General features: G+C 43.2%; 1 protein-coding gene across 3 annotated transcripts in view; it reads right to left on the bottom strand.

Moving 5' to 3' along the window:
- LOC140370674 (brain-enriched guanylate kinase-associated protein-like) overlaps positions 1-25541 on the bottom strand; it is a 108458-nt gene that overhangs the window by 35092 nt on the left and 47825 nt on the right. For 2 of the 3 annotated variants that reach the window (XM_072457873.1, XM_072457875.1), the window contains 2 exons: positions 10662-10823; positions 4892-4958 (listed from right to left, as the gene is read on the bottom strand). In XM_072457873.1, the coding sequence (XP_072313974.1) occupies positions 4892-4958; positions 10662-10823 (229 nt within the window). Of the gene's footprint in view, positions 1-4891; positions 4959-10661; positions 10824-22528; positions 22681-25541 lie in introns of all 3 variants that reach the window. The other variant, XM_072457874.1, reaches the window with a different exon arrangement.

Genomic DNA, 25541 nt, shown 5'->3' with positions numbered 1-25541 from the left:
CCCGCCACACTCGCCACACCCGCCACACTCGCTAACACTCACCACACTCGCCACACCCGCCACACTCGCTAACACTCACTACACTCACTCTCCACCCTCCTGTTCTTTCCAAGTGGCCGCCTCCCATCAAACCTTGTGCAGAAGCATGCAACAGCCTCGCTGCTACACGTGCGTTAGTTTATTAGCGCCACGGATCGCATCGCAGTTTTCCGTCTCTTCTGACCCAGCTCAAACACAGTCTTTCTTTGTCGTAATCTTTGTACTGTACACTGAAGGATCTCGCTTAAACACACACCGGCCTGTCAACTACGCATGCGCAGCCAAGGAAACGTGCTGCTATGCTGGGAACGAGGCTGCAGGTGTGCGGTAGGATGCAAGGAATGATTGACATGTGGGGGAACTACTCGGCTGTCCACGCCACGAGGAAATGAGACTCAGATTACGTGCCAAAAATCCTCTATTCCGTTAAATGCACTCTCTCTGCCCTTCTTTGTCCAAACATAATTTATCCTCCTGTCGCTATCAGGAAATCGCAGCATTTTGAACCATCACCTCTCAAACTGCTCAATTAGACGTTCTCTCCGCTCCTCCATCTCCTCCTCTTCACCACAACATGCCAATCATTAATTTCCTTCATAACACTGTCTGTTCTCTCCCTTCCAGGGTCGAAGCTTTATACCCCCAGCACCCTCAGTACGTTTGAAGCAGCGGTGTCCAAACTTTTTCACCAAGGGCAGCATTTTGAAACAGGCCACTAACAACATGACAATGAGGTGAATTGTTTGAAATGTTGCATTTGATCTAGTTTTGACGAGCCTCCACACCTTTAATGAGGCTTGGAATATTAGTATTAGATCTGTTTAAGAAACTTTTCTTTTAAATAAAAAGTACTACTTTCGGTTGTTTTGAGCCCATTGAGGTGGAAGTGAAAATTCTGAGGGCCGCATTGAGGCCAAAATCTGGACACCCCTGGTTCATAGTATTCATGGCAGGATAAACTGCTCATTTCACTTGAACATAATGTAGTTAATGATGTTCAGTGCTTAAGAGGGGCGTGTTCAGATGTTTTCACTGGGGTGGTCCAATTAAGGGTGGCACCGAGGTCATTCCCACTCTTTGAGGCAATTATTTTGGGAATTCAACACTTAGTGTTAAGTGTTAAACTATTTATGTCGATTTACTAATTTTTCTAATTTTAGCGGTATGAAAATGAGTCCAGCCCCCCAGAACATGCCCAGCATGGCCCCTTAACCTACTCATTTAAATTCCTTGTGTGTTAAATTGTCGTTTAATGACATACAGTAGATGGAGGGATTCTGGAGGTAGTCTCTCACCAAACAACAACAATGTATGCCGTCCATTTAAGTCCCTCCTGGTCTCTCCATGTGGAGCTGGAGTGCAGACTATAGAACGTAGTCATCCCTGTGCTGCAGTGAGAGTGTTGGTTTCCTGGTAACTACTGCAGCTGAGGAGTAGTGCCGTGTGCACAGGTCGAGAGAGGGCAGAGCGCTGGCTGTGTGCTGCTGCTGGACTTCATTTACTCTAACAGACTAACAGACATCGGAAGAACTGACTGGTACTTCCATTGGCCAACATCTTTAATGTTTATATGGTCTATACCGCCTGGCTAGTTCCAGTTACAAGATTCACTGACTCCCTGTCATTTTGGGGGATTTGCAAAATCTCACTCAAATTAATCAATATTTAAAGAACAAATAGAAGACAACAAGTCACTTTATGTATAATTTAAATACTAATCCTTCAGAAAAGTATTTATAAAAGTTGGTGTTTCTGTCTCTAAGTTCAAGCTAACCGAAATTTAGAATGAATAAAGTTGGAATAACCCCTCGAACTTGCCACTAAATGTTTTTGTTATCTAGTTTCTATGTTAGTTAATTTATGTCAGCCTTTTGTTTAGAGGCAAAAACACTTTTACCATCACACATGTACACTCCGGCAAAGTATTATTATGGTAAAATCCATGTGTAACTCGCTTTCCCATCTTTAAATATTGATTTAATTTAGTTAGAGACTTGGCTGATTCCCCAGAGAGAATGAAATGGAACTGTGAGTAAAGAGCTGCACTTTTGAGACAACCAGAGCAAGCCAGACCCGATCGTGAAAAGGGCCCATAGGCAACATTCACAACATTTTTGAATGAGGAGGGCAAGTCTATCGGGCCAAACCTATACATTTGTCTGGGATTGGGTTCACAAATTAGCCATACACTATCATGACTTCAAATGTTGTAACTAATGTTTCTACTAACAACAATCTGAATGTTTGAATAACTACAGCATACAGTGGCTTGCAAAAGTATTTGTTTCACTGGAACTTTTCCACATTTTGTCTTGTCACAACCACAAACTTGAATAAAAAGTATTGGCCTTTTTGTGAAAGAGCAACACAAAGTGGCACACATTTTACATGATTTACAGATTAAAAACAATCAGAAGTTTTCTGATGATTGCTGAAAGACTCCACTTGTCCCTTTTAGTTTGACTAAATATATCTGATCTATATATCATGCCTGGAGGTAAAAGTGGAGGGCCTCAGTCGGTACTAGTTCACATACGGGATATACGTCATATAGGATTCCTTACATGATGGAAGTTACAGAATCCAATATGGCGGCCCTCATGGCGGCCCAAATCACTATCTTAAAAGACAATCATTATATGGTGGCCCTCGATACGCTTCAGACACTGGGTTAGGGTTAGGGTACACTTCGGCTTTGGACTCGAGAGAGAAAATTATTGCCTGAGCTGTATCAGCTGGACCGGTCTCAGTCGCCGCCATGTTGAATTCAGTAACTTCCGTCCCGATTTCGTATATGAACTTGTGCCGACCGGAGGACGTCCCAGCCATTCCCTTAATTTAAACCAGGGGTGACCTATACGTCGATCGCGATCGACCGGTCGATTGTAGAGGTAGTGAGGGTCGATCGCGCCAAAGCGCCGGAAAGCGCTGGAAAGTTCCGGAAAGCTCTGAAGTGCGCGCAGAGGAAGGAGGAGAGAGGAAGTTCTGGTTAAGCTCAACCTTCTATCATTTAGCGTAGTTGTGGTCAGTATATTTTATTTTCAAAATACTCTGTATTAAATGGTCTAGTTAAATAGCAGATTTTCTCCCTCCTTTTTATATTGCACATTTGTATATGATAAAAAATATTAGGCTATTAATGAAAGCCTACATTGTGTTTCTATAGTCTTATTATGGTTAAACAAAAATAAAAACCTGTTTAATACTGACAATAAAAATAATACTAAATTATACAATAATTTAGATCTATAGATAGATCTTCGGGCTTTGTCGAATATAAAAGTAGCTTGTGAGCCTAAAATCTGTGGGCACCCCTGATTTAAACCCTGTCCTGATGATGTCATCAGTGACAAGGCTGTTAATGATATAAGCCAGTTTCCCTTGTGTAAAGTGGGATTGCAAGTGACACTGATAATATTTGTTAATGTCTGTCTAGTCTTCCAAATATTGCAATGTTCTATTGTTACTCTTTTTACATGTGTTCCAGCTCTGTGGAATGGGCCGGTCCCATTGGCCTCGTTATAGACGGCAGGTGTGGGCCTCAGTGGGGGAGATTCGGGTTTTTGTGTTTGAGATCACTTTACGCTCTGCAGAAATGGATCATTTGGTGGCACTGTAAATAAAAAAAATCACTAGTCAGGGATAATGTTGTGGAGAAGTTTAAAGCAGGATTGGGTTATAAAAAGTTTTCCCAAGCTTTGAACATCTCACTGTTCAAGAACTGTTCAATCCATCATCTGGAAATGGGCACAATTCCAAACCTAACAAGACATAGCGGCCCAGAAAAAAACATACAGGTCGGATAAAAGATGCAGCCAAGAGGCCCATGGTAACTCTGGAGGAGCTGCACAGATCCACAGCTCAGGTGGACAGGGAATCTGTCCACAGGGCGGCTAATAGTCATGTACTACACAAATCTGCCTTTTGGAAGAGCGGCAAGAAGAGGCTATTGTTGAAAAACAGCCATAAGAAGTCCTGTAGTTTTTCAGAAGATGTGGGGAACACAGTGAACTTGTGGAAGAAGGTGGTCTGGTCTGATGAGACCCAAAAAAATTGCTTTTTGGCCTAAAAGCAAAACACTGAACACACCATCCCCAGTGTCACACATGGAGCAACATCACGCTGTGGGGCTGCTGTTCTTCAGCAGGGACAGAGAAGCTGCTCAGAGCTGATGGGAACAGGTCAATCTTACCTAAACATAAAGATGGATGGTTTAAACAAAAACATATTCACGTGTTAGAATGGCCCAGTTAAAGACCAGAGCTAAGTCCAATTTAGAATCTGTGGCAAGATCTGAAAACTGCTCCTCACAAACCCTCTCCATCAAATCTGTTTTGCAAATTATGTGTGCAAAGCTGGTAGAGACAAACCCCAAAAGACTTTCAGGTGGAATTACAGAGAAAAGCGGCCTGAATACTTTTGTATGCTGTACATTTCAGTTTTTATTTAAATAATAAATAAATCTGGATATCATGTATACTGGTCATTTTCCTTTCACTTTACAATTGTGTGCCACTTTGTGTTGCTCTTTCACAAAAAATGCCAATATAATTTGTTTAAGTTTGTGGTTGTGACATGACATAATGTGGAAAAGGGGAACGGATACTATTGTAAGCCACTGTAATGGTGGGATGTCGAATGGACTAAACCTATTGACCTGCATCTTTGTACAATTAGCCTTTGCGACTGTACAGTGGCAGCAAGTGATGTTCTTCTGATTGATTTACAATGTTTACAAAGCCCTGCCCCCACAGACAGAATGTGACAGGACAAACTGACACAATCGTTTAGAGAGAATTCCTGTTATATCGAAGATCTTTGTCCTGAAGTGTCCTGACGCTCTCTCACTCACCGTGCGGTGCATCTTGTCCTCCAGGTCCTGGTTGATCCTCTGCAGTGCTGCATAGCTGCTCTGGATCCTGCAGATCAAACACAGGATCTCAGTCAGTCTAACATCCATGTTCATGCACAGCTCCATCCACATGCAGCCCCTCTCAGGAGGACGCCATCAGATATTTATAGCCCAGGCAACAAGGGGCCGGAGATTTTGATCAGCCGATAAAAGATTAATGAGAGCTTTAAGACCCTGTGGGGAGCACTGAACAAAACATGACTTTCTCATGTGTTAATTTCATTTCATGAAAAGTACTCACTTGAAGGAAACATATGCGAATGTTATCCATGGTTTAATGTGTTGTGTGTTTAATGTTGTTGTGGCATCTCTAAAACATGCCTAGAGTAGAAACATTCATTCGCATATACAAAGTATGTTGAGATGTCTCCAGATATTTGTTTTTTACTTCTCTACATGTTTCTGCTATAGTCATGTTGTCATATACAAATGCTCCACTCCCCAGCGTCTGCAGTAAAGTTTAAAGTTTGATTGATTCCTGCATGTTTGAGTAATCCTGTCTTGTCCTGCTCGAGTGCTCAGAAAAGTCCTGTTTTCACCCACACCTTATGCCCTCCCACATCACTGAACATCACTGTGTGTTTATTATTTGAAAATTTGACTAATGTATGTAGTGTTAAAAGTTTCATGTAACCACTTTTCAAAAATATAAACTGATATACCGATATAAAATGATAGTGTAACAGTGCTGCATTTTCGAATAGGAAGTCAATGGACCTGTTTCTATTACTTTGCTGTTTAAGATCACATGTTTTTTTTATAGCAGACCTTTGCACCACTATTGCATCTGTTATTTTGATTTCATAACACCAGCTCTTTGTTGACTCTCTCATTTCAGCGTGTCTAGTGCCAGTCTTACGAGAGCACTGACAAAGCCCAGCTAATGGCCACATAAAGCACGCCGACGTGAACGGTGTGAATAGTGGACAACATGAAAGCAGAGGCATACCGTAAAGGAAGATTAGAAGAGGTTTTATACTGCGCCAAGGATACGAGCCGCTGTCGGTGTGATGGAGGATGGCGCTGTAAAACCAACCATTATGAGGGCTCATTGGAGACAGGCATAAAGTCTGTTTGCCAGGCCCACGCTGCTCCCATCCATCACTGCTCAAACAGGCTGTGGGGAGAGGCTGGGGGGGAGGCTGGGGGAGAGGCTGGGGGAGAGGCTGTGGGAGAGGCTGTGGGAGAGGCTGTGGGGAGAGGCTGGGGGGGAGGCTGGGGGAGAGGCTGTGGAGAGGCTGTGGGAGAGGCTGTGGGAGAGGCTGTGGAGAGGCTGTGGGAGAGGCTGTGGGAGAGGCTGGGGAGAGGCTGTGGGAGAGGCTGTGGGAGAGGCTGGGGAGAGGCTGTGGGAGAGGCTGGGGAGAGGCTGGGGGAGAGGCTGTGGAGAGGCTGGGGGAGAGGCTGTGGGAGAGGCTGGGGAGAGACTGTGGGAGAGGGTGTGGGAGAGGCTGTGGGAGAGGCTGGGGGGGAGGCTGGGGAGAGGCTGTGGGAGAGGCTGTGGGAGAGGCTGTGGGAGAGGCTGGGGGAGAGGCTGTGGGAGAGGCTGGGGAGAGGCTGTGGAGAGGCTGGGGGAGAGGCTGTGGGAGAGGCTGGGGAGAGACTGTGGGAGAGGCTGTGGGAGAGGCTGTGGAGAGGCTGTGGAGAGGCTGTGGGAGAGGCTGTGGGAGAGGCTGTGGGAGAGGCTGTGGGAGAGGCTGTGGGAGAGGCTGTGGAGAGGCTGTGGGAGAGGCTGTGGGAGAGGCTGTGGGAGAGGCTGTGGGAGAGGCTGTGGAGAGGCTGTGGGAGAGGCTGTGGGAGAGGCTGTGGGAGAGGCTGTGGGAGAGGCTGGGGGGAGGCTGGGGAGAGGCTGTGGAGAGGCTGTGGGAGAGGCTGGGGAGAGGCTGGGGGAGAGGCTGTGGAGAGGCTGTGGGAGAGGCTGTGGGAGAGGCTGGGGAGAGGCTGTGGGAGAGGCTGTGGGAGAGGCTGGGGAGAGGCTGGGGGAGAGGCTGTGGAGAGGCTGTGGGAGAGGCTGTGGAGAGGCTGTGGGAGAGGCTGTGGGAGAGGCTGTGGAGAGGCTGTGGGAGAGGCTGGGGAGAGGCTGGGGGAGAGGCTGTGGAGAGGCTGGGGGAGAGGCTGTGGGAGAGGCTGGGGAGAGACTGTGGGAGAGGCTGTGGGAGAGGCTGTGGGAGAGGCTGTGGGAGAGGCTGGGGAGAGGCTGGGGAGAGACTGTGGGAGAGGCTGTGGGAGAGGCTGTGGGAGAGGCTGTGGGAGAGGCTGTGGGAGAGGCTGTGGGAGAGGCTGTGGGAGAGGCTGTGGGAGAGGCTGTGGGAGAGGCTGGGGAGAGGCTGGGGAGAGACTGTGGGAGAGGCTGTGGGAGAGGCTGTGGGAGAGGCTGTGGGAGAGGCTGTGGGAGAGGCTGTGGGAGAGGCTGTGGGAGAGGCTGTGGGAGAGGCTGGGGGGGAGGCTGTGGGGGAGGCTGTGGGACTGATTGGGTGGCTGCCAGTCAAAACAAGGAGCAGTGGGTGAGTCCAACCAGCCAGAGAGGAGAACTCAACTTGATACATTTTATTAGGAATGTAGCAGACATTAATGTCACATTAATGTGACATTATTGTGACATATAGAAAAAAGGTTTGGACGTAGACATCTGGACAATGTTTTCAAAAATCAAGATATTCGACTTCCAACAGAAAGTCCTGTTCAATCTGAAGCTGGTCTGAGAAGCTTTCGAAGAGAAAACAAGATCTAAAAGTTAAGCTGCAATCTCTTGTATTTTTATACTTATGTATTTATTTGTATGCTATCTTTTTAGAATATAAAAGTATAAGCAAAACTAAGAGTGACTGTAATAGATTTGGCCGGTTCATATAATGGCCTTTAGTCGGCGCCTCTGTACACTGAGGTTATAAATTGAAACGTATGTGACGGTTTTATTTTCTGTCACATAAGATTCATAACAATGGACGGTGTAAGTACATAGTTTATGGCTCTGTAATACTACCATTTATCAGAGGAGGCTGGGCCCTGCTCACAGTAAATAGAATCTGTCACAGCGCTAACATAGCACAACGCGAATGAACCAGCCCTCATCAGACTGGCATCCATATCCAGAGCAGAGACGGGAGGAAAAACACATAGGTGATTCTTTCAGGGTCTAATGTCTTATGAATCCTATGGTCAAGTGGCAGAAAACTTTCCAACAAGTATGTTATAACTTCCAAAAATTAGACAAAAGTGTGCTCAAATACATTTACTCAAGTACACAACCAAAAGTGACAAGCGCCTCTCCATTAGATACGGCTTAGTTTTTCTCAGTTTGATGGTTCATCCTTTGAAAATATTAGCTTTTGAGATTTTTTTTTCTTTTTTCTTTCAATTACATGAAAGTATAAATCACATTTTACTCTATCTGGCACACTTATGTAGTCCCCAAATCTACAAATCTACTAATAATACTCTATAAGCACTATATTGTATGCTTCTATCCCAAGGCTCTGTCCGGTGGACGGTTCCAGGGGCCTAAAAACCTACAAACTTTTGTGATAGTTGGGTCTTCAGATTCTTCAGATAAAAAAAAAAAAAAAATCATGGATGGAGCAAAATCAAGCTGAGATTTATCCAGTCTCTTGAGTCTGAGTCCTGGCAAAGTCCAGCTTGTATTTTTATGCCGTGCCAAAGTAGTCCAGATAGAACAAGAGAGGAAATATGGGGAGATAATAGAGGCAGCCAAGTAAAAACTGATGCCAAACACGAGCAGGGATGCAAGTGTTTATCAGTACATGAGAGTTTTATAATGAGAAACTTGTAAAAGCTGTGTTTTTGTTTTTACTTGATGTAATATTCTTTTATTTGGTTGTTTTTGTTGTTGGAAATACCAGAATTTGCACATTATTGTATGTTTGCACACTGTATTACCAGTTATTCTTGTGGTGCCAATATTCCTTTACAAAATCTGAATTTCTACATTAATTAATTTTATAGTAGGTTGAATAACATTGTTTTAATGAAAATACACTGCCACAGAAATAAAAGGTCACACACTCTAATATTTTCTTGGACCGCATTTAGCTTTGATTGCAGCACACATTCACTTTAGCATAGTTTAAATAAGCTTCTACAATATTAAAGCATGTATTTCCTTTCAGTGTTGCATTATTTTTCTACAGTTGATCTTGTGTTGATGATGTGAGAGTGACCACTGCACAAAGCCTCCTCCAGCTCGTCCCAAACACTCTCACTGGGTTCAGATCTGTAGTACATTAGTTTCTGCTTCTCCTTTGGATGTTTTCTCTGCTTGATGCCAATGATTTGACCCTTCTCAAACACACTAGCATCTTTTCTATGACCACAGGATTCGTCTTTCCACATGGTTGAAATGAGACTTACTGCATCAGTTTGGTTTAAATACCGTGTTGCAGCTGAAAGACAATCACCTACACAGCAATTGTCTGATCATGAGGCTCAAACTTATTTACTTAGCTGAATCAAAGTGGTGACTTTTTTTTTGCGTCAGTGTTAACTCATTTGCCCCATTTCTACAGCTGTCAATCAACAGTGGGACAAAATTGCGATCATACCCAGGAAATATACCTTGACTAACATAACTAAAGCAGGACTAGCCCTGTTAGCCCTGAACATGTGTCATTCAGCTTGATGTGCAATACTGTCCTAATCATGTGCAATACTGTCCTAATCATGTGCAATACTGTCCTAATCATGTGCAATACTGTCATATTTATGTGCAATACTGCAATACTGTCATAATTATGTGCAATGCTGTCATAATCATGTACAATACTATTATGTGCAATACTGTCATCATGTGCAATACTGTCATAATCATGTGCAATACTGTCACAATCATGTGCAATACTGTCCTAATCATGTGCAATACTGTCATAATCATGTGCAATACTGTCCTAATCATGTGCAATACTGTCATAATCATGTGCAATACTGTCCTAATCATGTGCAATACTGTCATAATTATGTGCAATACTGCAATACTGTCATAATTATGTGCAATACTGTCATAACCATGTACAATACTGTCATAATCATGTGCAATACTGACATAATCATGTGAAATACTGTCATAATCATGTGCAATACTGTCATAATCACGTGCAATACTGTCATAATCACGTGCAATACTGTCATAATCATGTGCAATATATGTGCATAATGTCAATCATCCTGGTGCAATATTTTCTGTCCATATAACAGCTGTACATAAGAGTGTTATTTTTTTTAAAGAGTCTGAGAGGTTTTTTTTATAGGAATTTTAATAAGAGTTATCTGTTTTTTAATGATTATACTTCTGGGCCTAATCTGTTTGTGTACCTAATTTGTGTTGCAAGATTGGAATTTCCCCATTGTGGGACAAATAAACTTTATCTTATCTTATCTTCGAACAAGACCAACCAAGTCTTTTTTTTTTTAAAAGATTTTTGGACCATAATCTTTAACAGACAAGAAAGACAGCGTGAAATGGGGATGAGAGAGAAGGGAGGACATGCAGCCAATTGTCGGCGTCAGGATTCAAACTCACGAACCAACCAATTTAACCACTCGACCACCGGGCAGCGCGAGACCAACCAAGTCTACGTCTAAAGTAGAACTTCCCTGGGCACAAACCAGGACCAAACTAGAGCTGTTTTACCCATTCTTGAAACCATGCAGTGATTCTCTTCCCTGTACGATCTGCGGTTTGTCGCGACATGCTTCCCACCTGCGCAGTTTGTCGGTGAACTTCTCCAGCTCCTCCTGGGCGCGCCTCAGCTCCGTCTCCAGGTACTGCCGCGTGGAATCGAACTCCGACTCCACCATCTCTAGTTTGTGTGCCGTGTAGGACAGGCGCTTCCGCAGGTCTTCCTTCTGGTCGTGGTATGAACTGCAGACACAGACAAGTCTTATAGTGACAGTAGAACCAGACAAATATTCAGCTTTGGTGTGTGAGTGATGGAAATACAAACAATAAATGCAATGGAGACATATGAGAATGCTGCTGACTTTTTATTTTACCACTTTAATAATAATAATAACATATTTAGTGCCGCAATTTGGCACTAAACTTATCTAGCTCCATGGAGACAAGAATACATCACCAAGACAAGTTATAGGACAGAACTGTGGCGAGGCATCTTCACTTTTTGAGCAATAAAAACAGCCGTAATTAAATAAATGCTTCAATGCCGTAGTGTGGAACATGACAGACAACACTAATATAACTGCACAGTATTGGAAATGATTACGATATGAGCTGTTCAGTACTGCGATGTTGACATTTTAGTATACTTTTAAACAGATATGTGCATACCTCACCACAAAACCGAGATTAAATCAAGGCCAAAAAGGAAAATCATGAATACTGTCCTTGCTGTTATTGTGATATGTTTAGTTTGTCTGTATCATTATTGCGTCAGCCAATGTTTAGATACTTTTGCGATATATTGCGCTGCCGTAAAAGCTCTAGCATAATGTCATTTTCTTTTGTGCAGGTTCAATATTTACACAGATATTAAGCAGACACCATGACCAGACTTATAAGTCCTTCACCCGGATAAACCTAATACAGCATCCCATGAATACAGCCTTTCATTCAGACAGAAATAAGACGGCTCCCATAGGTGTAACCGTGACTTCCATTATCTTCACCTCCTGGACACTGAACCATGACGGAGGAGGCGAGAACCCGACTGAAGCTTTGGTGTTAGCTTTGTCAAATGCTCTTTCTTCTACATCCCCCCGGCTCTGAAGTCAGACAGAAGTGTAAATCTGCTGTCAGACGCTCTCATTCTGCTACCTTTGCCGCTCAACCAGCTCTGAAATGATATAAACGCGCCCTCCACAATGTTTTGTCAGATTAATCTAATGGTTTAAAGTCTTTTCAACTGACGACAATCATGCCTATGGAGTTGGGCTGTAGTATGGCACAACTTTCTGATGCTAAATTGTGAAAAAAAGAATTCCACTTTTGCTCATTTCTACTTACAGACAAGACTATTCATTTTGTGCCATTTTTTTATTTCACGTGGATAGGCCCTGTAAGAGAATTCTGACCTGTAGTTTCTATAGTTGTGATGTCTATTGAGATGCTGAGGAGGCTGGTGGTTCTGCTGCTGCCGTGGTAATGGCAAGGAGCTGATTAAGTGAAGAAAAGGCTATTATTCGACTATTATTATATTCTCTTCCTGGATACAGTTATTTTTTCCTTGTATCAGTTTAGTTTTCCCTTATAGTATCTGCTAGACTGCTGTGTGTATTTTATCTTTCGCCAACCCCGGAATTAAAACCCGTAAGCAGCGTTCTGATTGATTGAGCTTTTGGCGATCCGCCCCAACATCACTTCGCTGTTGTAGCATGGGCATACAAATATTACAGTGGCTTTACCGTTTTCTTTTTCATTTAGTTGAGGGAAATTGATTTTGTTCCAGTAAGTAAGATATGAGGGCAAAACGTGCCCTGACCACTGAAAGTTGTGAAAAAGCACTTATTTGTGGTAAATAATTGGATAGTAGAACTGCATGTGAGCAAGTGAACAATACATTTGGACCACTGCAAACAGTTTAAAATGATCTATGTTATGGGTGCTCAAACGTATTTTCCTCTGGGGGCCACAATTAGTGAATGTTTTCCTCGGTGGACCAAAATGAATACGTATGCGTGCTGAGGGCCAAATCCTTATTTTGTGTTGCATTTAAAAAGTTTATTTGCAAAGACATGATCATTAAATCATCTTTATTAACATGTTTTCAGGGGAATAGCCTTAATTTATTCTCATTTACATCTACTGACAGTCTTTTCAGCTCAGAATGTAACCAAACGGATACTCTAGATAAATGTCAACCTCCCTTCATGCACCAAATTAGACCTCCAGGGCCAGCTTTGGCCCGCAGGCCCCTCTCCTTTGATCTATGTTTATCATGTTTTAAGACAAAAATCAAGCATCTGTAAGGATGGGCCAGAGGGCTTTGTGTGAGCTAGGAACTAGTTAGATATAGACTTAAATACATACTTCCATACAACTTTTGTGGTTTGAAAATAGGGTTGAATTCAGTGCTTCTTGTACTTTTGTTATTTGCCCCTAAATACAAAAACAAACAACCAAAAAAGGATAAGAATTTCAGTAATGATTTCACGTCTATTGTTGCTCAGTAAAAAGAGGCACGGAGGCTATTCTAAGTGTGTTCTATGACAGGCAGAGGATGGCTGAGGAAGCAGAGGCAGCTGGGACTCTTTCCTCTGAGGATCACTGTTTAGCCAAAATTCTGGTGAGTTGGCTCTAAAAGCAGGCAGACCGACTCCATGTGGTGGAGCAGCAGGAGGAGGAGGACAGACCTGTCCAAACAAGGACATAGTGTCTGTAGACCAGTTTTCAGATTAGACGTCAAACACTCTGAATCACCTTTACTCGTGTCACAAAAGTGAAATAAACATTCTGTTTGGCGTAAAAGTAAATTATCCAGACGCTGTCATGACATAGAAACTGTGTTAGTTAAAAAGGTCATTCATAACTTTTCAAAACCTCCAACCCACTTCAGACTGGTCAGATCGCAGATAAAATGAAATGTGAAAAAGTAATACAAATATTCCAAAGTTAAAATAAATATAGTATCAAGTACATCAGAACATCAAGAGCAATAACTGACACAATAGGAGTATCGTACTGAATTTTTTTTCTATCTTTTATTAATAGCTTTTTGCTTTTTATTTTTAATCAGAACTAGTATAAAGCCACATGGAAATATTAAATAATATACAATTATGTAATCTTAAAAATCCCCTTCTATGTTAAAAAAGCAGTATTTTAGCCATCATAATGAATCGAAATCGGTACCATGTATTAAGCGTCTACCTTTGTATCAAAATCACGTTTATATTTAAATTCTAATGTTATGTAATGTTGTATTGAAGGTCAAATGTTTAGTGGGTAGAAATGTATTAAACAATTATATTGATAAAATTAACATCAGTTCAATAGTTAAGTTAACACTACATTTTGGACAGAAATCAAGCATCTTTATTTCTAAATTATTTTATTGTTTAACTGTCGATTTTTGTCGAATATAGTCAGCTACTATTTGTCCACATTTTGACTGTGAATCAGGTAAAAAGCCAGATGATTTTAAACTCAGAGTTATTTGGGTAAATGGGGAATGACTTTGATTGAAAACAAGTTGTAATACAATCTTCCACAGCCCAATCAGCTCCTATGTGACCAGAAATGGGCTTTGCAAAGTAATTTCTTCCCATTTTCTTCAGCATCCACTCGAGGCAACATCGCTTCAATTTGAACCACTTCAGAAATATCTCCGGGGCCTGAATGTATTAACAAACCTAAAGAATGTTCATTGGATTAGAGGAGTCATGGAAACTGCCATGCAATGTCTGCAAATAAGGTTTGAACTCCTCTGGATCAATTAACAAATGTAACAAACACATTTATCCATTTCAGCTTTTCAACCATTCCTGTCACAACTGTATGTTTTACTGAGAGTGGATTAGTGACCATGAAGAGCACTTTTTATAATAAACTCTATATGCCGCCATGTTTGTTGTGATTACGCTGCTGGGCGTGTTTCAATCCCAGAAAGTCAAATTCACACCCTGATAGAGCGTGACATGTCCTATGTACAGTTAAGTGGCGCAGACAGAGGCAAACCAACTTGTATTAGGCAATATAATGACACTTATATGGGTTCTGTTTTGTTACAGTCGCATGAGGAGGACTGAATATGAAGTCGCACTTGTGTTGTGTGGTGCGTTATCAGTCCTTTGGGATGAAAAATAGGTTTACCAGCGTGATAAAAATATTCAACACGGCGGTTTAGGGAAGACCGGTCGGTGAGTCGGCGAAATAATTGAAAAATAAAAGATTTTGATGTTTTTTCAACAAAATGCTGATATTTTTCAGTCGGCTAGTTTCATACCGGGTCGGTCGGGTTGCGGCATTATTTTGCTCAGCCTCATTTACATGTTTTTATATTTTGAAAAGGTGTTACATGACATTTTAGAAGTCATCACTCAGTCAATCACTCAGGGGCTTAATTCTTCCAATAATGTCAACTAAATACAGGGATGTTAGCGGGGATAGGGGGCAAGTGAAAACAGGCATTTTCTGAGCATTTTCTGAGTACTCAACATTTGAAGGACAGTACAGAACATGGACACAATTCATTTATGATCCATTTTTTATCCCATTTTTTCCAGGGTTTGTTTTGGTCCTTTCTCCAGATAATGAAATACTTAGGTACGTCACTGTGGCGTAATCTCTGATTGGTTGCTGCGCTGCATTTCCCTGGACTTGCAACCACCACAGACTTTACATGTAAACTGGACTCTCTGGTGTTTTACTATTTACATTTGACTCAATTACCATTTCAATATTTAAAGTTGAATAAAAGAAGTGCATCATGTATCTTTTCTGGAGACGGAACTGTCACGTGATTGTCTCCATGTGGTGACGGGCGATGCCACTGATGTTTGAGTCGATCCGATACCAAGTACTACTATGGCAAATATTGTGATATAGATCTGAAACTCCTCTGTGAACAATTTTATGTTGGCCATCATTATTTTCTTTCAACGTCTGATTGAATTAATACGAATAGTAAATATATGTGTGGAAAACAAACAAAATCAGCAATGTATTACAAAAATATAAACAAAGTTGATTAAAAAAAGAAAAAAAAGCTTTATTTGGAGACATTTTCAGCATTGGTATGAGGTACAAGTATCAATCCTTTTCGATATCTCTGTCAGTATTAATATGTCAATATTTGGTATTGATCTGCCCATCACTACCTCCATGGTGATCTCTTGTCTAGAATGTTCCTCTGCTGCATTAAACGCATGGAACAACAAGCCAATGATGGCGCCAGGCCATGAGGTTACAGGTCAGATCTGTGGAGAGGAGACTCGAGGTAAGAATGCATGTGATGCTTTTGGAAACACTGCTAAACCAGGCAATGAGTACATATTTAAGTTTACCATATGGCACTTCAAATTAACTCGTCATGTTTTTTCAGATATTTTTGAGCTATAAAAACACATGTAATTGAATAAATGTATAATGGCAAAGCAATAATATTTCTATAGAGTAGAGCTGCAAGATCTGCTGAAATCAAATACAAATCATTGCATGAATGGTCGCAATTAATAAATCACAATGCCTACTTATGCTGGTGTGATGCTGGTGTGATGCTGATGTGATGCTGGTTTGATGCTGGTGTGATGCTGATGTGATGCTGGTGTGATGCTGGTGTGATGCTGGTGTGATGCTGATGTGATGCTGGTGTGATGCTGGTGTGATGCTGATGTGATGCTGGTGTGATGCTGGTGTGATGCTGATGTGATGCTGGTGTGATGCTGATGTGATGCTGGTGTGATGCTGATGTGATGCTGGTGTGATGCTGGTGTGATGCTGATGTGATGCTGGTGTGATGCTGGTGTGATGCTGATGTGATGCTGGTGTGTTGCTGATGTGATGCTGATGTGATGCTGGTGTGATGCTGATGTGATGCTGGTGTGATGCTGATGTGATGCTGGTGTGATGCTGGTGTGATGCTGGTGTGATGCTGATGTGATGCTGGTGTGATGCTGGTGTGATGCTGATGTGATGCTGGTGTGTTGCTGATGTGATGCTGATGTGATGCTGGTGTGATGCTGATGTGATGCTGATGTGATGCTGGTGTGATGCTGATGTGATGCTGGTGTGATGCTGATGTGATGCTGGTGTGATGCTGATGTGATGCTGGTGTGATGCTGGTGTGATGCTGATGTGATGCTGGTGTGATGCTGGTGTGATGCTGATGTGATGCTGGTGTGTTGCTGATGTGATGCTGATGTGATGCTGGTGTGATGCTGATGTGATGCTGGTGTGATGCTGATGTGATGCTGGTGTGATGCTGGTGTGATGCTGATGTGATGCTGGTGTGATGCTGGTGTGATGCTGATGTGATGCTGGTGTGATGCTGATGTGATGCTGGTTTGATGCTGGTGTGATGCTGGTGTGATGCTGATGTGATGCTGGTGTGATGCTGGTTTGATGCTGGTGTGATGCTGATGTGATGCTGATGTGATGCTGGTGTGATGCTGGTTTGATGCTGATGTGATGCTGGTGTGATGCTGTGATGGTGCTGGTGTGATGCTGGTGTGATGCTGATGTGATGCTGGTTTGATGCTGGTGTGATCCTGGTGTGATGCTGGTGTGATGCTGGTGTGATGCTGATGTGATGCTGGTGTGATGCTGGTGTGATGCTGATGTGATGCTGGTTTGATGCTGGTGTGATCCTGGTGTGATGCTGGTGTGATGCTGGTGTGATCCTGGTTTGATGCTGGTGTGATCCTGGTGTGATGCTGGTGTGATGCTGGTTTGATGCTGGTTTGATGCTGGTGTGATGCTGGTGTGATGCTGATGTGATGCTGGTTTGATGCTGGTGTGATGCTGGTGTGATGCTGGTGTGATGCTGGTTTGATGCTGGTGTGATGCTGATGTGATGCTGATGTGATGCTGGTGTGATGCTGGTTTGATGCTGATGTGATGCTGGTGTGATGCTGATGTGATGCTGGTGTGATGCTGTGATGGTGCTGGTGTGATGCTGGTGTGATGCTGATGTGATGCTGGGTTGATGCTGGTGTGATGCTGGTGTGATGCTGATGTGATGCTGGTTTGATGCTGATGTGATGCTGGTGTGATGCTGGTTTGATGCTGGTGTGATGCTGATGTGATGCTGATGTGATGCTGGTGTGATGCTGGTGTGATGCTGATGTGATGCTGGTTTGATGCTGGTGTGATCCTGGTGTGATGCTGGTGTGATCCTGATGTGATGCTGATGTGATGCTGGTTTGATGCTGGTGTGATGCTGGTGTGATGCTGGTGTGATGCTGGTGCGATGCTGGTGTGATGCTGGTTTGATGCTGGTGTGATGCTGATGTGATGCTGGTGTGATGCTGGTTTGATGCTGATGTGATGCTGGTGTGATGCTGGTGTGATGCTGGTGTGATGCTGGTGTGATGCTGGTGTGATGCTGATGTGATGCTGGTGTGATGCTGGTGTGATGCTGGTGTGATGCTGGTTTGATGCTGGTGTGATGCTGTGGTGGTGCTGGTGCGATGCTGGTGTGATGCTGGTGTGATGCTGGTTTGATGCTGGTGTGATGCTGATGTGATGCTGGTGTGATGCTGGTTTGATGCTGATGTGATGCTGGTGTGATGCTGGTGTGATGCTGTGGTGGTGCTGGTGCGATGCTGGTGTGATGCTGGTTTGATGCTGGTGTGATGCTGGTGTGATGCTGGTGTGATGCTGGTTTGATGCTGATGTGATGCTGGTGTGATGCTGGTGTGATGCTGGTTTGATGCTGATGTGATGCTGGTTTGATGCTGGTGTGATGCTGGTGTGATGCTGGTGTGATGCTGTGGTGGTGCTGGTGTGATGCTGGTGCGATGCTGGTGTGATGCTGTGGTGGTGCTGGTGTGATGCTGGTGTGACGCTGGTGTGATGCTGGTGTGATGCTGGTGTGATGCTGATGTGACTTGTGTGATGCTGGTGCGATCCTGGTGCGGTGCTGGTGCAATCCTGGTGCGGTGCTGGTGTGTTGCTGGTGTGACGCTGGTGTGATTCTAGTGTGATGCTGGTGTGATGCTGGTGTGATGATGCTGATGTGATGCTGGTGTGATGCTGGTGTGATGCTGGTGTGATGATGCTGGTGTGATGATGCTCATGTGATGCTGGTGTGATGCTGGTGTGATGCTGTGGTGGTGCTGGTGTGATGCTGGTGTGATGCTGGTGTGTTGCTGGTGTGATGCTGGTGTGATGCTGATGTGATGCTGGTGTGATGCTGGTGTGATGCTGATGTGATGCTGGTGCGATGCTGGTGCGATGCTGGTTTGATGCTGGTGTGATGCTGATGTGATGCTGGTGTGATGCTGGTGTGATGATGCTGGTGTGATGCTGGTGTGATGCTGGTGTGATGCTGTGGTGTTGCTGGTGTGTTGCTGGTGTGATGCTGGTGTGATGCTGATGTGATGCTGGTGTGATGCTGATGTGATGCTGATGTGATGCTGATGTGATGCTGATGTGATCCTGGTGTGATGCTGGTGTGATGCTGGTTTGATGCTGGTTTGATGCTGGTGTGATGCTGATGTGATGCTGGTTTGATGCTGGTGTGATGCTGGTGTGATGCTGGTGTGATGCTGATGTGATGCTGGTGTGATGCTGGTTTGATGCTGATGTGATGCTGGTGTGATGCTGGTGTGATGCTGGTGTGATGCTGGTGTGATGCTGATGTGATGCTGGTGTGATGCTGGTTTGATGCTGGTGTGATGCTGTGGTGGTGCTGGTGCGATGCTGGTGTGATGCTGGTTTGATGCTGGTGTGATGCTGATGTGATGCTGGTGTGATGCTGGTTTGATGCTGATGTGATGCTGGTGTGAAGCTGGTGTGATGCTGTGGTGGTGCTGGTGCGATGCTGGTGTGATGCTGGTTTGATGCTGGTGTGATGCTGGTGTGATGCTGGTGTGATGCTGGTTTGATGCTGATGTGATGCTGGTTTGATGCTGGTGTGATGCTTGTGTGATGCTGGTGTGATGCTGTGGTGGTGCTGGTGTGATGCTGGTGCGATGCTGGTGTGATGCTGTGGTGGTGCTGGTGTGATGCTGGTGTGATGCTGGTGTGATGCTGGTGTGATGCTGTGGTGGTGCTGGTGTGATGCTGGTGCGATGCTGGTTTGATGCTGATGTGATGCTGGTGTGATGCTGGTGTGATACTGGTGTGATGCTGGTGTGATGCTGGTGTGATGCAGGTGTGATGCTGATGTGACTTGTGTGATGCTGGTGCGATCCTGGTGCGGTGCTGGTGCAATCCTGGTGCGATCCTGGTGCGGTGCTGGTGTGTTGCTGGTGTGACGCTGGTGTGATTCTAGTGTGATGCTGGTGTGATGCTGGTGTGATGATGCTGATGTGATGCTGGTGTGATGCTGGTGTGATGCTGGTGTGATGATGCTGGTGTGATGATGCTCATGTGATGCTGGTGTGATGCTGGTGTGATGCTGTGGTGTTGCTGGTGTGTTGCTGGTGTGATGCTGGTGTGATGCTGATGTGATGCTGGTGTGATGCTGGTGTAATGCTGATGTGATGCTGGTGCGATGCTGGTGTGTTGCTGATGTGATGCTGGTTTGATGCTGGTGTGATGCTGATGTGATGCTGGTGTGATGCTGGTGTGATGATGCTGGTGTGATGATGCTGATGTGATGCTGGTGTGATGCTGGGGTGATGCTGTGGTGTTGCTGGTGTGTTGCTGGTGTGATGCTGATGTGATGCTGATGTGATGCTGGTGTGATGCTGGTGTGATGCTGATGTGATGCTGGTGCGATGCTGGTGTGTTGCTGATGTGATGCTGGTTTGATGCTGGTGTGATGCTGATGTGATGCTGGTGTGATGATGCTGATGTGATGCTGGTGTGATGCTGGTGTGATGCTGATGTGATGCTGGTGTGATGCTGGTGTGATGCTGATGTGATGCTGGTGCGATGCTGGTGTGTTGCTGATGTGATGCTGGTTTGATGCTGGTGTGATGCTGATGTGATGCTGGTGTGATGCTGATGTGATGCTGGTGCGATGCTGGTGTGTTGCTGATGTGATGCTGGTTTGATGCTGGTGTGATGCTGGTTTGATGCTGGTGTGATGCTGGTGTGATGCTGGTGTGATGCTGGTGTGATGCTGATGTGATGCTGGTGTGATGCTGGTGTGATGCTGGTGCGATGCTGGTGTGTTGCTGATGTGATGCTGGTTTGATGCTGGTGTGATTCTAGTGTGATGCTGGTGTGATGCTGGTGTGATGCTGGTGTGATGCTGATGTGATGCTGGTTTGATGCTGGTGTGATTCTAGTGTGATGCTGGTGTGATGCTGGTGTGGTGATGCTGATGTGATGCTGGTGTGATGATTCTGGTGTGATGATGCTGGTGTGATGATGCTGATGTGATGCTGGTGTGATGCTGGTTTGATGCTGATGTGATGCTGATGTGATCCTGATGTGATGCTGGTGTGATGCTGATGTGATGCTGGTGTGATGCTGGTGTGATGCTGGTGTGATGCTGGTGCGATGCTGGTGTGTTGCTGATATGATGCTGGTTTGATGCTGGTGTGATGCTGATGTGATGCTGATGTGATGCTGGTTTGATGCTGGTGTGATGCTGATGTGATGCTGGTGTGATGCTGGTGTGATGCTGATGTGATGCTGGTGCGATGCTGGTGTGATGCTGATGTGATGCTGGTTTGATGCTGGTGTGATGCTGATGTGATGCTTGTGTGATGTTGGTGTTGCATGACACATGACTGATGAATACTGAGACTCGGATGGATGGATTTCAATGGATGAATTTACATAAGCTGAATGAATTGAACCAGGGCTCCTTCACAGCACTGCATGCATAAATACTGCATAACACCAAACTATTCCAATTCCAATCAATCATTCCATTTACATTAGCCTATTATCATCAAAAGGGACATATTCTTCCAAGTTAAGTTTTCAGTCAAGAATGTTGATGTAAAGCTGTTTTCTGAGGTCAGTGTGATTGCCCAATTTGGACCCCATTCTCATTTTGGCTCCTCCTTCATTAAACTAGCTTGAGTTAAATAGAATAATTAAACGTTGATATATCTAAGTTTGACTAGCAGCTTCTTTAGTGATAATATGTGTTAATTTTCCTTTAGTTTCTCTCCAGTGTGTGTGAACCTGCTTCTGTGATGCCTCTGAGCTTCTGCAGCAAACGTGTGGTACTGTAATGCTAATGTTGCTAATGTCTACACGGAGCAACAAAAGCAAAAATCCGCTCTCAAGCAACAACAATATTCCGGTTAATAAATTAACTGAAATGGATCTGCATTTTCTATTGTTTTTATTACTTGATTGAGTTGGTACTGTAATACACTGGAACACAGACAATGTCAAAGTTACAACAGATTTTGAGTTTGTATTTATCAGGAAAACTGTTTATATTCCAAGAGTAAATTTTATCTTACAAAACATAGGTATGTCCCAACTATAGTTACCATAGCAACTTCAGTGCTTCTGCCAAAGTAACTGGACATACGCAGTTTAAAAATCGATGTCGAATTGGGCAATAACAAGTCGTCTCTGATAAAAATACAATCCTCTGAATAAGACTTTTGAACCCAGGAAGTGCTCATACATGTTTAAAATACTTTAATATGACTCATTGTCACTCACATCACTTCCGTTTTCAAATTGCCTTTACCTCAACACAACAACTACTACAAACTACAGAAAGTATCTGTTAGCGTCATGTTGCAAATATATCCAAGTGATGTATTTGTCTTCTAAAATGCATTAATCTGCACTATTTTCAGAAGAAGACATCAGGCATTTAATCAATTTGTTCAGAAGTACATGATGCCGTAATGGAATAGCCTTTTTATTGAACAAATAAAGACATTAAATAAATAAAATACTACCTGTCCAGATTTTACAGTGATACCATCAAACCATAATAATGTCCCCTTTAATGACAATGCAATGCTGTTATAACTGCTTCAGAGCCCTGTATGGTAAGAGGTCACGTCTATCGAGCTTACCTTCGTTTCTGATGTTTACCATTTCGCTGCGATTTGAGGGCGGTTTTGCCAATGTATATCTTTTTCATATTTGTCCCTGGGCTTGGCCTCTCATGCGCCTCTCTTAAGTGAAGCCTGGGGACGCAGATAGTAGCTTTCTATCTACAGTGACCCTGGCAAGAGAGCACAGAAAAGCAGCTTTCAATATGCATGACTTTGGGTTATGTTGAAAGTGAAGAGAACGAGAGAAAACAGTTTTGGTTCAAACTGGGGCACAAAGTTCAGCGAGACATTGAATTAGTGCATGCAAAACCCAAGCAGTGGCAGATGTCAATGCAGAGTTCAGCCTGGCATTCAAATCATCCATCAAGACGGACGTGTGAAATGAATCGTTCTACATTTCAACCAGGCGATACACAGACAAATGAATAAATAAAGGTTGTTCAAAAGGGAAACTTCGGCAGGTGGAGAGAATGGTTTGGGAGGCGATTGGTTGAAATTCCGGGCGCTCAAACGCACTGCAAAAACGCTTTAAACGCGCAGCAAAAACGCTATATACATGTCAACGAAAGCATGATTAGAGATGGCGTGAGGAGCTAATTCCCACGAGAGCAGCTCGGAGTAGAGCTGCTGCTCCTCCACGTTGAGAAAGTTCAAACTATACTTCTGAAAATTCTCCATGGAGATAGATGTGTTATGCCATATACTGTAGCATATTGTAGGCTTTTATTGTTTTATTCTAAGGTTACTGCTGGAGGTCATGTCCCCACACATTTAAAACTGCAGACTGACATGAGCACCTTTATTAGGTGTTTGAAACTGTGGCTGAAATCAGGACAGAACTGTGCACATGGTGATGAAATGTATTGTATATAGTCTGTAAATTTTGTATTGTTTTAATTCTAAAAGCCTCTATGGACAGGTGTTGAAAATTTGCTTATTTTGCTATAACACTTAAAACATTGCATCTGGTTTGTCCAATGCTATGTCCATATTAAATAAATAAATAAATAAATAATAGACAATAAAATACTGAAAAATTGTGACCTTGCCCAGCCAAAGTATGGATAGATCACTACTACATTTGTCTTCTATTTCCTTTCACAATAATCCCTTCACAATGAGCCTTTTTTATTTTTTATGATGCTATTTAAGGGAACTGATCACAAGGAAATGCTATAAATATAAATGACCACCATCTAACCCCCCCTGTCCCTCCTCAAGCCTGTAGCTCCTCATTTCCTCCGGCTCGGGCTGTGGTCCTTCCTCAGACCTCCACAGTGCACGGTGAATTATGGAGCATCGGACCAGAGGTTAGCCCGCCATAAATCAGCCTTATGATGGATGTGAGCACGCTTCCACCTCCATCTCTCATCATCACCGCACAGCTCCAGGCGCGACAGCTAATGCTTCACCAGGAAAACCCCGACGCCTGAACTGTGAGCCACGATACAGCAGAGGAACACTGGGTGCTTTTATGGAACTGAGAAGGGTAATATCACGTTTGTCATCGGCACAATTTAAACTGGAATCCTGGCTGTAATCCAGGGTGGGACCAGGATAGACTCATGATTTGAAAATTTGAAACATTATATTTGTGAAGTATTGTATTGAAGCATAATATATTGCGACATAAAATATCACGATAGACAATAATATTGAAACTACTTTATGCAACTGATAGAATAACCCTAAAGCAGGATACGGGACCCGTGTGGACCCATGTGTCCCAAGGGATTGAAACCAATGAGCCCTGATACACCTCGGAGCATTGCGGGACGCGAGGGGCGAAGGGCGTGAGAAAGTGTTTTTTTCTCAGACCCTGCAGCGGTCTGGAGCGGTTTCCAGGTCATCAGACGAGTGTTCTCCTGGGAATCTGTGTGAATCTGCTCAGCGTTTGTCACATTGGTGTAACAGTCTGCAACTAACACACTCAAAATACCCGCCTCGCATTAGGTAAACACCCAATGTAAAGCCTTTTTTAAATATACAATATTATTAAAAGAAAACTGAGCTGCAAAAAATACCAAGCCAAATGCAACACTTTTTTTTCTTCTAATAAAGACAGTAATTATAAAAGTTACTTATTCAACCCTCTACAATTCAAATATAATCAAACAACAACAAAAAACAACTGAACATTTCCCACAAGGGGAAATTCTTCCAGGTTTAATGTATTGAATAATATTAAATTGCTAAGACAAGTCTAAAACTAATAACGTTTGTGTTTTTCTTATTGCACAAAGAGTGTTTAAAGGTTTTTGTTGCAGGTTTATCGTTGCTTCTCCACATTCTCTTGTGTCGTATCTCATTATTTATTTGATTGCTACTGCCTTTTTGTGATATAGAGAAAAAAAGCATGCGTTTTTCTTTTCTTTTCTTTAAAGACGACGACATATCAACATGTTGACTTGGTTGTGTAATAATCTTTTCTCCAACGGCTCGATGCATTTTTGCAGAGTGGCTGTTTCTTCAATAGCTCCTGGTCAATAAACTAATTGCCTTTAAGGTTAAGAGGAGCTCATTAGTCCAATTATCAAAGGTGATCAAATCAGACATGGAACCAGCTGATCGCTTTACATCTCATACTGAAACGCAATCAAATACTTATGATACAGATATTTATGTTGATATATGACTATAATTGAACCATAGAGAGCATTATGTCAAATATTTATAAAGACAATTTGTATTTGCCCGTCTATGAAAAGAAGGCTTTCAGTCATTATCTCTCGTTGCGCGCTGGTGTAACATTATTAATGCTATTCATCAATAACAAATACACTTCCAACACTGCAAAAACACTGCAGAATGATTAGTTCTCTTCATTTCAAGTAGTTATGAACATGAGATGTATTTCATTCATGGACCTACCTACATTATTAGTTAGAGGATGTTTCTGATTTGTTTGGCAAGAATATTTTATTTCAGCTAATTTAGTATAATTTAGTAACAGTCTGAAATGTCTTGAATCAAATATCCTGTTAGTTTATGATTCTGTTGTTCTTGTACTTTGTGTTAAAACATTGTGGGG

Source organism: Eucyclogobius newberryi, unplaced genomic scaffold (assembly GCF_026437365.1).
Source record: "Eucyclogobius newberryi isolate DKJ021-1_F unplaced genomic scaffold, fEucNew1.0.hap1 SCAF_21, whole genome shotgun sequence".
Lineage (NCBI taxonomy): Eukaryota > Metazoa > Chordata > Actinopteri > Gobiiformes > Gobiidae > Eucyclogobius > Eucyclogobius newberryi.
Note: the sequence above shows the minus strand (reverse complement) of the source record. Positions and strands in the feature narration are given on the sequence as shown.